The sequence below is a fragment of the Lissotriton vulgaris genome, unplaced genomic scaffold (genome assembly GCF_964263255.1).
Source record: "Lissotriton vulgaris unplaced genomic scaffold, aLisVul1.2 SCAFFOLD_1759, whole genome shotgun sequence".
In the NCBI taxonomy this organism is placed as follows: domain Eukaryota; kingdom Metazoa; phylum Chordata; class Amphibia; order Caudata; family Salamandridae; genus Lissotriton; species Lissotriton vulgaris.
In genome coordinates this window covers 510,074-525,489 of record NW_028241956.1, presented here as the reverse complement: position 1 = coordinate 525,489, position 15,416 = coordinate 510,074, and the positions used below count along the sequence as shown (strand labels likewise).

At 47.9% G+C, this 15,416-nt stretch overlaps 1 protein-coding gene across 1 annotated transcript; it reads left to right on the top strand.

Moving 5' to 3' along the window:
* The first annotated feature begins 8,993 nt into the window (after nt 1-8,993).
* Nucleotides 8,994-10,669, top strand: LOC147669122 (uncharacterized). The gene is made up of 2 exons (XM_086948208.1): nt 8,994-9,036; nt 9,624-10,669. The coding sequence occupies exons 1-2, from the start codon at nt 8,994-8,996 to the stop codon at nt 10,580-10,582; spliced, it is 1,002 nt and encodes a 333-aa protein (XP_086804334.1). The 3' UTR covers nt 10,583-10,669.
* Nucleotides 10,670-15,416: the final 4,747 nt, after the last annotated feature.

The window sequence follows — 15,416 nt, the reverse complement described above, 5'->3', positions numbered from 1 at the left end:
TTTATTGTACATCACAGCGAGTACACAGCTTAAGGCCTACAACCCAACTGGGCCGGCCGCGAAGCTCATAACTATTTGGTACATCAATCGCTCTGACACAGCCCTTCAGCCGACAACAATGGTCCGGCGGCGTAATGTTAAAGTTGAAGCGTACTCAGGTTTGTAATACGCTTGCGGAGACAATGCCAGCCTTTTATTTTCAATACAGCAAGAAGAGCAACATATAACCAACTCCCTCCCCCCACTTCCCTTAATAACCCCGGGATTTTAGCGTTACGGTGTTCACCACAATTAGTAACAAGTACCTCTGTTGAGTAAAGCATATTTTCTCACGCAATATTTATGTAAACCAGCATTCAACAGGCAATGGCGGGGTACAGTTGCAGTGAAAGGACCCCGACAGACACCCAAAGACCAGGAATAGCTGCACGTGCCTCTCCAAGGCCAAGCACCAACCTCCATCCTGCGGATATCTGTGTAAGACCTCACCAACCAGAAGGTGTCCAATAACTCTCGTGCAGCAATCAGCAGATACCAAAGACTGGGCACTACAGGAACACTATTCATCCGGGAGTTTGGACAGCATATAAGTCGTATATGGACCCCAAATATCTTTTGGGCGCGAGGCAGCAGGTATTTCTTCATAGTAACTGGTTAACTGATCTCTACAGTATGCTAGCTCCTGTAACCAGGCTTTAGCTGCTGGGGCCCGCCTCCCCCCCCCCCCAACAGACCGCCACCCTTCGCTTGGCTAATTGCAACGCTATTGTTACTAAGCGCCTCACTCCTAGTGGCACTCCAGAAACAATCCCAAGCAAACACACACGTGGGTCAGCAGTAATTTCCACCGACGTCATGTCAGACAACACCGACAATCACTGTGGTCCAGAATGCAAACACTCGATGGCACCCCCAGGACAGATGCATAAAGTCTGCCCCATCCTGTCCACATCGCAGACAAGCATCGGATTCTCCTAGACCATATTTCGTAAGTTGTACCGGGGTATAGTACCACTGGTGCAAGAATTTGTAATGTATCAGTCTAAAGTTACCGTTTACCGTAAAATTGCCAGTCATAGTGCAGCACTCATTCCATTCATCATCTGTCAGCGGGTCCAGCAGACACGCATCCCAACGTGCCCTAGCTACCCCACTCTGTCCTCCCTCATCTTCCTGTGATGCATGGTATAGCCGCGAGATCAACTTCACTCGAGACGTCGCCGTATACATCAGTTGGAGTGCCCTTAGTACAGACGGTTCATGGGGATAAGAGGGATAGAGGTCGCGTATTGCCGCACGTAATCTAGCATAAATAAAGGTAGCCATTGTATTGTTAGCCGCACGATCTAGTACAGTCTGTAAAGCAATAAAGTGGCCCTTCGGAAAAACATCGCCCATAGTTAGTATCCCAGCATCTCGCAAGACCTGCAGAGCTCCCACCTCAGAGAACACCGAGACGTTAGCATGGTGCAGTAGAGGCAGTGCCGGGGCGTATAGAGGCAATCTATCTGAGCGCCTCCCCAATTCCCTCCAAGCCGTAGCAGTACTTTGCACCCTATCCACCTCATCTCGCTCATACACCGAATGAGGGTTCACCACCATCGCCTGTAGGGGCAACGAAATACACTGCCCCAGCTTCAACTGCCACATGAGGACAGTATGGCGGCACTGTAATCCAGTAGGAGGCAAAATGTGCCTGGGCGCATAGGAAGTACAGCCGCATGTCTGGTACGGCAAACCCTCCCAACTCATAAGGCTTGGTCAATGTGTCCCACTTCACACGTGGCTTCTTTCCCCCCCCCACACCAGAGTGATTAACAGAGATTGTAACGTGGCAAAAAAATGTGATTTCAAGACAATGGGGATATTAACAAAATAGTATAGGAATTTAGGGAGTACCACCATCTTAAGAAGTGCCACCCTATCAGCAAATGAGAGGGGGAGACGGATCCAACGACCCACCTGGTCTTCCAGCTTTGATATCGCCACTCCATAGTTGGCACAAATCACTTCATGGGTGTCCCTATGTACCCAGATCCCCAAGTACCGAACAGGGTCACTGGCCCACTCTAATGGGAACTCTAACTGAAACGGGTGTGTAATGTCAGTCAGGGGCAGCACTATGGATTTATCCCAGTTTATTGCTAAACCAGAGTAGCGCTCGAATCTTATATACTCCAAAATCACCCCATTCAGATATCTATCAGGCTCCCGCACATACAACACCATGTCATCTGCATACATGGAGACCGCTAGTGGTCCATGTTGAAACCGTAATGCCGATGCCGCGTGACGTTGTCTCAAGATACAAGCCAAAGGCTCTAACACTATAGCAAAAAGTAAGGGCGAGAGGGGGCACCCCTGCCTTGTGCCTCTTCTGATGGCGAACGGTGCCGATACTCGACCATTCTCCCTAACTCTCGCCATTGGCTCAGTATAAAGTAAGGAAATCCAGGACATATAAAGATAAGGCACCCCCATGCGATGTAATACAGCTATCATATATCGCCAGGCTACCGAATCAAACGTTTTAGCAGCGTCTAGAAGAACCACCAACGCAGCAAGCTCTGGTTTTAAGAGATGAAGCACCGCAAATAATGTCCTCAAATTATGTGTCGTAGAACGCATGGGCACAAAGACTGATTGATCCGGTAATATCATAACCGACAATAGCAGTCGAAGGCGCGTAGCCAATACTTTGGCGAATATTTTTACATCAGTGTTCATCAAAGATAAGGGACGATACGGCTCACACCGGTCCTGAGGCTTAACGGGTTTCGGAAGGGCCACCAGAAGGGCCTCTCTCATCGTCGCTGGAAGCTTCCCCTGTTCTAGTGCCTCCTCCCACACTGCCGCCAGATGAGGCAGCAGCAAGTCCACATATTCTTTAAAATTCAGACGGCAATCCGTCAGTGCCTGCTGCCTTACCATTAGGCAACACCGCAATCGCCTCCTGAGCTCACCCTCTGTTATTTGATGCATTAAAAATTCTTGTTGCGCCTTCGAAAGCCAAACTAACGCTACATCATCCAAATATTGCGCTATTTCATTTTCATCCGCCATATTCCTGAGCTCGTACATCTGTGTATAGTATTGTACAAAACAATCTAATATGCCACCCGCCTCGGTCACCACTCCATCCCCATGCTAAAGTTCTTGCACCCCACAGTGTCTGGCCCACGGGGATTTAATTCTGTCAGCAAGCCCGCGCCCCGGTCGACCGCCTTCCCCATAATACCGCGCTCTGGAGCGTTTAGATAGGAATTTGACCTCCTGCTCTGCCAATTCGTTATATTCAGAGACTTTCAAGCATATGTCAGCTAACAGGGAGTCCACCGATTGTTGCTCATATTGACGTTCCAGACCCAATATTTCCCGCTCCAATTTGTCCATGGAGTCCCTCAGTGACTTGAGTACACCAGTCTGCAAACCAATACATGCCCCACGTATCATCTCCTTGAAGGCTTCCCACACTACACACATATCATCCACTGACCCCACATTCCTGACAAAATAATCCTCAATTACCTCTCTCAAACTTTCACGCATCACCTGATCCAGCAAAGCCCCAGACGGTAGGCGCCACGTAAAAGGTGCAGGTACATGCGATGGCAACCACATCTCCATATGTACTGGGGCATGGTCCGAGAGTGTACGAGGCAGATGCTCCACTCCTTGCACCCAGCCACTCACCTCCCTCGTCACTAGCCAGTAGTCCATGCGCGACCAAGTGTCATGGGTAGATGTGTAACAGGTGCCTTCTCTCTTCCCCGGATGTCCAAGCCTCCACACATCCACCAGTCCCAGCTCAGTCATACCATCCCGTACTGAACCCACCGCTCTCTTAATCTTACATTGCTGATCATCCTTCTTATCCAAGTCTCGCTCCAAAGCCACGTTCAAATCACCACCACAGACAATGGCAGACGGAGGGAGGGCATACACCTTATTCCATAAATTGACATAAAACTTAGGATCGTCAACATTCGGTCCATAAACATTGATCATCGTTATGAGCTTGCCACATAGTTTTCCATGCAAAATAATATAGCGACCCTCTTTATCCACTTCTTCATGAAGACTCACAAATGGTATATTTTTCTTTATCAATATCATGACTCCACTGGCATACGAGGAGTACGCAGTTGCCAATCTCGTTCCCGCCCATCGTTTAGCCACAATCTCAGCTGCCTGCCCCCCAAGATGCGTCTCCTGCAGGAACGCCACCTGCACAGTATGTCTATTTAAATACGCCAGCACCTGCCTAGTTTTTTGTGGTTTATTTAGTCCTCTCACATTCCAAGTGATCCAAGATACCTTTCCTCCCTTAGTCATAGGAACCTCCTGGGTATAAGACGCTATGCATAATTAACAGCAAACATCCCAACTTAGTACAAAAATACAAGGTACTCGTCCTCCAGCTCCAGTTGTGAAGTTGGAAGAGACTCATGCAAAATATGCAGCCTAAAAACCCTCCGTAGGTCAAGAAGCGTGGCCATCCATAGTGCTTAATCCCGCAGTCAATCCACCCCAACCCCCCACCCCCTTCAGCACCCCCAACCTGCCGAAGCCCAACTCCACCCTCCCGCCCCTCTCGTCCCACAACAATCATAGACTTAGAGTACTCTTGAACTTCCCCATCCAGTCCCCTCCACCCTCCCACCCACTTCAGCTCCCCCAACCTGCCGAAGCCAGCACCCACCCCCCATTTTCCCCCCCCACCGTTCCAACTGCCAGTAACTTGTGGGGAACTCCCATACGTGGGGGCATAGAGGTGCTAATCTCCCGTATCTGAAATCAAACAACGGGAGGTGACCAAGACTCAATCTATAACATCCTACGTCTACCACTAGGGACTAGCATCCAGTCATTATTATAACGCTGAACATCACAGTTGAAGAGGTGGATGCTAGTCCGAAAATCATATCGCGTCCTCCATCACATCTCATTTACAAACCATGTGATGCCAACCTATAGTTGACAACAGCGCATATTTCGCATACTGACCTAAAGCAAGCAATGGAAACAACAAGTAATGATGATAGACACATTCTGAAGAGTTCCAATGAACATCCGTACCAGTCCCAACCCAAAGGATATAGCCAGTGTGGCCAACCACCACACATTTTCATTCCTCCATTGCATCTGCGTCCTCCTGTCCCGCATCAGAAGCTCGTTTGCGCTTCTTCTGTTTCTTCGCATATTCCAGTGCAGCTTTCGGTGACGTAAATATCTTATTGTCCGATGGTGCACCTATTCGCAGCCGGGCAGGATATAACATGGCATATGGGATCTCTTATTTCCTGAGAAGCTGTTTCACTGCAGTGAATTCTTTCCTTGCTGCCTGCACTGCAACTGTAAAATCCGGAAAAAACTCCAGCCTGCTACCCTGATAGTCAATAGTGCCCCTCTCCCGGGCCAAGCCGAGCAAAACGTCCTGTCTCTGTAATTTAAAATGCGGGCAATTGTCGGGCGCGGCGGTGCACCAGGCACTGGTCTCTTAGCTAATGAACGATGGGCACGCTCCACAATGAACATCCGGGATAGCTGTTCAGACCCAAAAATTTCAACGAATAACCTCTCCATAAAATCTTCCATTCTTCCCACATTTGTCGATTCCGGCAGCCCCGTGAAGCGGATGTGGTTGCGCCGGGACCGTCCTTCCAACTCCTCGTTCTTCGCTTGAATAACTGTTAATACCCGCTCCATGTTGAACACCTTGTCCTTAACTGTGGTCATGTCATCTTCCACGGTGGATATCCTTTGCTCCGCCTCCCCCATTCTCTCATTCTGCCTGTCAAACTGCGTAACCATACGGTCCAGTCTATGATTCACAGCCTCCATCGTGCCCTCTATAGATTGCAAGGTTCGCTGCATCGCCAGAAGTGTGGCCTCCAAGTTCGGTGCGCCCCCCGATGCCCCCGCAGATTCAGTGTTAGGCGTGGGCTGAGAGGAGGTTGTCGCAGTTTTGCGCGTGTCAAAGCTAAGCTTCGGCTGGTTCCGCTCCGGCCTGCCCATGTTGTCAGCCCTCCAGTGGGTCCTCAACTTAGCAGCAATAGGACCCCCAACACCGGAGCCCAAGGGCACAGCCAAAGTCTAGGCCAGGCAGCACCTAAGGCACTCCCAGCAGTGCAGCCTCATAGACAGCACACTGTGGCCTCCTACCAATACCAGGCCCAGCACGCCAAATAGATCCGCAGACCTTGCCCCAGGCGCAGGAATCCACACCTCTCACCCACGCTCCACGATGTAAAAAGGCTGTATAGGAGCAGGTCATCTCACATCGCGCAGATCCCAGTCGCCCAATAGCATACCACAGTCTATGCCAATGCCTGCAGTTCCCGCGCACCAGTGCCCCACAAGTCCCCGGTGTCTCAGTGGCAGGCGCCGCGACCGGAGCAAGAGGGCTCAGCTCGCCACCCAGGCCGAGCTCCCTATTCCCAGCAGCACTGTCCGCAATAAAGCTCTTGCCAAGGCCTCAGGGGCGCTCCCTCCTATCCAGCAGCTTCAAGTCAGGAATTGGGGCAAAATACATCCGATCTCCAAGGGTTAACCCCACATTTAATATCCCTGCCAATCCACAGTATAGAGGATCAAAACTCTCAGGCCTCCTCCCTTTCTGCCGATCCCAGCCACCCAGCAGTCGGCTACAGGCCCAAGCCAATCCAGACTTCACAATACTCTCCGGGGGCGATCCAAGTCTCGGGTCCCGCTACCCGGCCGCACACAATACCCTCCAGTGTCCGCCAGCCCAGTGACAGTCTCCGTGTCCTCCCTACCCTCGCCCGCCACAGCTCGCACAGCCCCGGCCTCGCCTAGGCCACAGCCCCACTCACCGCAGCCGGCTCAGGCAGAGTCGCAGACCCTCCGGCCATCAATATCTTTCTGGATTCTGGGGCAAACTTCGGCAGTAGCACCTTGTGCAGCCTCCGCTCCAACAATCGCCGCTGTGTCACCAAGCGGCGGCCGTCTCTGTCAGGCAGTCGGGCCTCTTACGCACGAATCCGGAGTCCGCTGACCCCCGTGGTCGGCACAACAGTACTCCGCGGAGTGCAGGACACGCGGGGCCACCGTCAAGGACTGTGGTAGACGCTGGATTCAGCAGTTATTAAACGGATTTTAGCTCGGTCCGGCAGAGCCTCACATAGGTGCGGCCATCTTGACGAGGGCCCTCTAGTGCCGCCCTGTGTCTGTATATTTATAACCATAGTTGCTTCACAATGGTTTTCAGAGAACAACAGTTCATTTTGTTTTGTTAGTTCAGGACGGTAATTTAGAAGATGGGATAAAGTGCGATTGTCGTCTGATGTACAACCTTCTCTTTACTTCCTATCAAGGTAATCTGGAATGATCAGGCTATACTGTGAGGTGAGGCTGACACCCTTGGAGGAAGAAACAAATAAATGTCAGGTAGTGTTTCCTAAAACTCTAAGTCTACTTTTTCGCCTGTTTCTTCATTTTTTTTTCATTCTCTCGACCTTGGTTTATGTCTCTCCAACTTTAGCATTTGACTCCCCCATTCACTTTTCTTGTTGCTATCAAACTTCCGATAATAACCAGATGGAACATGTTGGGCGCCTAGTGCAGGTCAGGTTCCTTATCAGGTCAGGATGCACTGGGCTGTGAGCACTTGCCTCCTGTTTTGCCCGTCAGTTCCTTTACAATTGATGCAGTTGTCTCCTCCTCTACACCACGTGTTACTATCCTCCCTCTGTCTGTTCTTTCTACATCTTTTCTCTCTGGATCTGACTTCCACCTCTTAACATCCTCCCATCCTGACCTTTTCTGCCTTTATTGCCACTTCAGGGGTCATGCTGGGTACTTGTGGTCAGAGTGGAAGATAGTCTATTTTTTCTCTCATTCCTGTTTTATGTTTTTTCTTTTCTTGCCCTTTTTGGTTTTCTTTAATATTGTGATGTTTTTCCTTTGTCATGTGTTGCAGTGCCTGGGCCCTGTAGGAGGAGTGTGATGAGTTCCAGGCCTCAAAGTAAGTCCTTATCATCCCCACAATTTGAAATTATGAATTCCACTGAGCTAACTGGACACGGCCTCAGTCTATGGTGACATTTGAGGCAGTGATTACAACAGGCCAATTCCTTTGTTCAATTAAATGTCCTTTCATAGATCACAGAAAAAAAAGAATAAATGAACACTCCAAGTGTGCAGTGGAATAAATAGCATCTGATAATTCATTAAAAGCATTACAAACATGTTGGCTGCGTCTGATAATCTGTGTCGGAATATATGTCAAACTTGTGATTCTTTCTTAAATATTCACTTGTTTTGCTTTCACAACCTTCAGTTCCAGTGGTTTCAAGTTCCCTTTCCACACTGTGTCCCAGATCTGTTTCATCACTATCAGAAATGCAACTCAAACTGATTTCCTATCTTGCTTCTATAAATGCTTTCTTTCTGCAAAGTACAAAGTCATAAATATTTGTTCTTCGTGTTGATTTACAATATATAACTCTATTTCTCCAGGTGACCGAAGCATGAACAGATAAAAGAAGGCTTTAATTTAGTAAAACACATTAAAAAGGATTATTTCAAGGAAAGTTAAATCATTCTCGAACATATTCTAAGTGCCAGGAATTGTGATGAATTTGGAGTGGACAAAACTGCTGAATGTGAATGTTGTCAAATATTTAAGGAAAAACGACGATAAATGTTTACGAAGAGTCAGTTACAGAGATTGAAGAGCCTCTGAAATATGAATGGAACTCAGAGGTGAACTGAAAATCTGCATCTACTAATTGTAAAAATATTTTCACTTAAAAGAAACATTTCATGATTGGTTGAACAAAGAACATTGGCTACAATTGATAACCACACAGTGCATTTGAGAATAATCAGTGTTGTAAATTCTGTCTAATGGTTTATGAAAAATGCCCTGGAGACCCAAACCCCTCCTAAAAAACATAATCCGTGACCATAATGTGACAGAATTGTCAGGAAGACTAATAACCGCGGTTTAAAAGAGCAATCTTTTGACTATGTCTCAAGTGATTGTTAGAGAGAAGACATTGTTTGAAAAAAGTAAGTGTAAATGCTCTTTCTCATTACAGCAAAGACGCTGAATTATTCTCTCCAGTACCAAAACATTATCCCCACCAACGCTGTCTCTTGGGTTGATCTGAGTAGTTTCAAAGTGTCCCGGACCGCCAAATTCGATCATGTACCTGCCTTAGCCAAAGAGCTACAAAGCATGTACTGCACAAAGTCAAAAAGAGGCCAGTGCTATCTATTGCTAATTCATAAAGCCACTCTGGCATGACCTAATCCCCTGTCATTGCTTGCATGAACAAATATACTTAAACGGCAAAATCTAAACCCCAAAGACCTTTAAAACTCCTAAATCAAATCTGATAAAATGGAGTCACAAAATGAGTTAATTCAACTTGAGAGAACTCACCCAGGCATAACTTGGAGAAAATGAATCCATCACACTAAATACAAGGGGCCCCTCAGTGAAAGTTTATAAAACAGGTTAGACAGGCTGCCTTTAAAAGTAGGAAAATAATCTCCAGATAAAAGCTATAAATGCCAGAAATGCTTCACTCACAAATCCTCTCTCATTTTACATGTGAGAATCCACAGTGGACACAAAACTCATTGGTGTTCAGAGTGCCAGAAAAGCTTCAAGCGGAAATCCTGTCTCATTCCACATGAGCACATTCACACTGGGCTAAAACCGTATCAGTGCACTGAATTCCAGAAAAGCTTCAGTTATAAATTCAATCTCATTCAACATGAGAGAATCCACACTGGGCAAAAACTTTATCAGTGCTGTGAATGCCAGAAAAGCTTCAGTCTAAAAGGTAATCTCACACAACATGAAAGGATTCACACTCCGTACAAACCTTATCAGTGTTCAAAGTGCCAAATAAGCTTTAGTCGGAAAGATTGGCTCATTCAACATGAGAGAACACACACTGGGCTAAAACCTTATCAGTGCTCTGAATGCCAGAAAAGGTTCAGTCAGAAAAGTAATCTCACTGAACATAAGCTAACACACACTGGGTACAAACCTTACCAGTGCTCAAAATGCCAAAAAAGTTTCAGTTGTAAGGCCAGTCTTATTAAACATAAGGGAATCCACACTGGGCTAAAACCTTATCAGTGCTCTGAATTCCAGAAAAGGTTCAGTCAGAAAAGTGATCTCACTAAGCATGAGATAACACACACTGGGTACAAACCTTATCAGTGCTCAAAGTGCCAAAAAAGTTTTAGTTGTAAGGCCAGTCTCATTAAACATGAGAGAGCTCACACTGGTGAAAACCCTTATCAGTGCACTGAATGCCAGAAAAGATTCAGTCAGCAAAGTCATCTCACTCAACATAAGAAAACACACACTGGGGGGAAACCGTATCAGTGCTCAGAGTGCCAAAAAAGCTTTGTTTGTAAGGTACATCTCATTCAACACCAGAGAATCCACACTGGAGAAAGACCTTATCAGTGCACTGAATGCCAGAAAAACTTCAGCTGGAAATCTGGTCTTGTTCAACATGAGAGAACTCACACTAGACAAAACCTTGTAATTGCTCTAAATGCCAGGGAGGTGTCTGCTGGAGATTCAGTTTGATTCAACATAAGAGAACCCACAGCGAGAAAGAAAATTAACAGTGCTCTAAATATGATGAAAACTTCAGTTATAAATGCAACCCATGTACATGAGTGGCGTGGCCCTCGCTGACCCTCCCCATAACCCGGAACGACGGACAGACCTAATTTCCGTCCCACCCGAACTATACACGAGACTCCTACATCGGTCCTGAAACGACCTCCAGACCGCGTGCCTGCAACCCTGCACGTGACCAGCCGACTCCATGTTTGGCCACCTGGTTTGCCGACCACCTTCTTCCCTCTCGGCAGCCCCTGGCCGCTCCCGGCTGCAGCTAGGCGTGCGCGCCCGACTTGCCCAGGGGGGTGAACGACTCCCCAAGTACCCGAAACCCAGGCTTCCATCACACCTCCGGCCCCCTCCAGAGGAGCTGGATGTCTTCACACCTCCGAACCATCCCTGGGGGCTGGTTTCGATCGCACCTTTTGGCTTCCTAGTGAGCTGGCTCCAGACCCTGATGGGCGTCTGGGAGTCCCAAAAGCATCACAGACGCCGCCGCCAGACAATCAGGCGCCTGGCCCTCGGACCTCCGGCCTCCTGCCTCTAAGGGTCCGGACATCAAAGAGCTCTTGGACTATAAGACAGCCTGCCTCCCATCTAGTCGGCAGTTGTATCTTGGACAAGAAAGCCCTGCTGATCTGATCGCGGCTGACCTTGAGGAGAGCAGACTCTGTCCCACCGAGCCCTGCTGACGTCGTCGCGGCTCATCCTCGACTCTACGGAACTGAACCATCGGAGCCCTGCTGACGCTGTCGCGGCTCCCTCTTGAAGAGCAAAAGACCTGAACCATCGGAGCCCTGCTGACCTCGTCGCGGCCCACTCTCGAGAAACGAGAGACTCTAGCTACCATCCCAAGCCCTGCGGACGTTGTCCCGGCTCCACCTGACTACGAGTACGACGAGGTACTCCTGACCAAGCACTGCTGACCTCGTCGCGGCTTGAAGAACTCTCTCTGGTCCGGCTGGACCACCGACGCTACCCTCACGACCATCTGAAACCGGAGTGAGTAGGACAGCAAGTCCCATCGCCAGCCCCCGTACCCCCCAGTTCGAGGATTGAGAACTGTGCGCAGGGTGCGTGGCGTGACCGCTGGCCCTCTAAGACTGTCCCGCTTCCCCGTTCCCTTGTTACGAGACTTTCGCGATCCCTCGATCGCTGTGTATTGCTCCCTACTTTTATCCTGATAAAGTTATTACTTGATAAAGATTCACGGTGTGGTGTCCGTTCGTAAGTGTGGTGTGTCGACAGTGTGTACGATCAGTCTTCCCCGGCGAGGACTCCCCCTCGATAAGACTCAGCAGTAATTGTGGGAGAGGTGGTTCCGGGTGGTTAGGAGAGTCATCTTGACCCCTGGGGTCTGACGTAAATAATTAATTTACTCTCTTAATTTCTATGCAGGTAAGTACTTAATTAATGATAACTCAATCAGAATGAAGGAAAACAGAGTCCGTGGTGTAAGAGTTTCTAAGGGTTTTATTCCTCATAAAGGAATCAGGATATCATGTTCTGACCACCACACAGGGTGTCAGAAGGGATAGATGAGCGCGCTCACGTTTATTGACAATACATAGCTTATATACTTGATTTACATCATAATGTTCAATGTAAGAGGCGTAACAGCTGAGAGAAGACGAGATAACAGTATACACGTGGTACTAGTACATCATCAAAAAGGCGTAAACTAGGCGTAAACTAGAGGTGTGTGCTAGAAACGTCACTGATAGGTGACGCAAATGGGTGGCACCAAGGGGTGGTGCTAACAGAATGTTGCAATGTCAGCAGAAATCGGAAGCTTGGATGCGCGCGCAGCTGCATGACGTGTGATAGACGGGGTGCAGGGGACTTGACATTTACACTGACGGAAAGAGACAGAAGTCTGGCATGTCAGATCAACTTGTGCCTCTATCATATCTGATATCTGATGTTTAGGAACTAAGCTATCTGGGCAGAAAGGTCTCTAGAGCAGAAGCTATTCTATACTTGCTGTGAGTGCGTGTATAAGCGCCTGAGTGTCTGTATGAGAAGCGTGGGGGCATGGGGCCTTCCATGGAAGCATGGCAACAGAGGCTATGAATTACTTGCATAGAGACAGGTCGGCCCTTTAGCCCTGCAGCTGAGGAAGGATGTTTACTGAAACTAGCAGGCTGGAATGTATCTTCGGGGAGGAAAACAGATAACTCGAAGGTTATAGTCAATCTTGGCAGGCAGCAGGCTGAGCTGAGCACGGAGGGCCGCGCTAGAAGTAAGTCAGAGTTCACGGGTACGGGGGCTGCTTGGGCAGGGGCCCTCGCAGTCAGAAGCCAGAAAAGAGGCTCGGTGGCAGAGATTCAGGGCCTACTCTCAGCCAGGCTGAAAAACGTAGGAGTACACTTCAAAAAGACGTTGGCATAGCATACTTAGGAACGGACCATCAAACCCATTCATGGTGGGTCTGAAAGAAGACAAGTTAACGTTGGACGCAAATGTATTTGCGTCTTCATAGCTGGTACAGGAGGGAAGTTACATGCACTTTTAACTCGTACATGGAGTCGGTGGGGTACTCGCTAGGGAACACAACATGACCATAAAATTTATATTACCTCATTCCCTCCTTGTTCCCTACGGACCCTTCATGATATATCGATCCTCATAAATCGATCGGTTTGTTCTTGTAACATTATATGTTCGTCTTTCTTTCTTTGACTGTTTGAGAGGCAACTGGAATGCTCAATGCAGGATGTGGCACACAGTCCACATATCGCTGGCCCACACTGCAGGCACAGGCAACAACTGAATACTATAACAAGGCCAATGCCTAGGAAGGATAAGATCTTCCATCCCCAAGCTGTTAACGTAGTCCAGAACCAACCGGACCAAGTCCAGGTGCCTGGATTCTGATGTATCTGATTTGCAATTTTATGTAAACGGGTGATAGCTTGATAGACAGATGGTGCATTTTGTGGAATGAAAACACAGCAACTTGACCCGATGACCTTACAGGCTCCACCTCTATCTGCCAAGATGACGTCAATCACAAGACGATTTTGAAGGACAACAGTCCGTATAGCAGACTGCTCCTCTGTTAAGTTACCTAGAGCGGAGGCAGTTTCATTCACTACTGCTTCAAGTGTTCTCGTTAATCTGCGTATTAATTTACTGTTTTGGACAGGTCCTAGGAAGAAAAAGAATCCTTTATTGAAATCAGTGTACTGTTCCCATGCCGTTTCTGTGTAGTCGACAAGGGGAATATCTCTTTTGGGTCTATTCGGTGCTAGATTCGTATTTCTATGGTAATCAGGGGGAGCTAGAAAAACAGGTGGCAGAAGGAATGCAATGTAACAGGTACCATCCCAATCTGGAGGTAGGCTAATGTATGCGGTATGACCACAAACAAAGTAAGAATGACTGGTAGCTTTAAAGGACGATTTACCATGGTCACTGAACTCGACCACAGTAGTGCATTTACTATGACCTACGTGTACTGAACCTTTCTTGCTAACACATAATTCACCTGTGACTGGTAATACTAACATATGGGGCAAAACTGGAGCAGCTTCAGATTCAACAGTAAGGATCATAAGGCTAATTGTGTAATTACCTAATCCATATACTTCGTTTTCTAGATCAGTTCCTATTCGAGTGGGAAGTCCCTCTTTATCAGGATAACAGACGTTGAGCAGGACTAAGTTCAAGTTTCCCCAAACCCAGCCCCCATCGAAAACAGCAATATCAGGATCTAAAGAATTAATTATTTTAAACCATGCTCCACAGGAGCCATTGTGAGTGAATGGGTACGGAAAGAGGGGCAGAGCTCCCTTGTAATTCTGGTAGGGAGGGAGTCGGCCACATATCCAACAGTCGGTAGCATTGTTTGTCTGATGGGAATGGTGTAACATACTAATGAATGTATTGTTGCGCAGCGCAAGTCTGTAAGAGAGTTCATGTGCAGGAAGTTCACTAAAAGTGTGTTCAGCAGAGACATTGTAAGCATATTGTTCACGCCTGAAAATAGGCCAGTATATAGGTAGCAGAATGCTGGCAATAATAATTAGAATACTTAGAAAAAACATTATTAACAACGTCACTATACAGTGACTACGCAGTGATTTACAGTATGTACGTTTCTTTTCTTCTCTCTCTCTCTCTCTATCTCGATCTAGGGGATACATGTCAGAAACTTATTTAACCGATTCACCTAGGGGAGGACTTAAACAATTAAACTGTCTGACTTGCTAGATCGGAGTTTCATTCGGTAGAGTTCTTGGGGAGTCTTTTCTCTTTTAGGAACGGTAACGTCTTGTGCTTCAACACAGTCTTTGGTGGGGGTGGACGAGTCAGAGTCCTGTTTCAGTCCGTTCTTTAGTTCATTGCATAGTTTGATGTGACTCGTGTGGACCCACCCCTTTCTCCCCTCGATTTTCACAGCGGTCCTGGTGGTAAGCAGAACGGTCTTTGGAGACTTCCAGCGGGGCTCCAGCGGACTTTTCCGGTCGAAATTCCGGACGAGTACCAGGTCCCCTGGACGGACCTCATGCGCCTTTACATCGGTATTGTCAGGGAAGGCTGCGGCAACCTGTGAACGACATGATTGGAGTGCAGACATCAAGGAGGCAAGGTAATCTGTCAACATGTTACAATCAACATCAGTGATCTTTTTCGGAATGGGCGTCCCCCACATATTCGGTGGTCTGCCAAAGACCACTTCGTACGGGGATAGCCCTGATCTTGAGTGGGCGACCATTCTCATGTAGAATAGTGCCACGGGCAGGGCGACTATCCAGTCGACCCCTTTTTCCTGACAGATCTTGGCAAGACG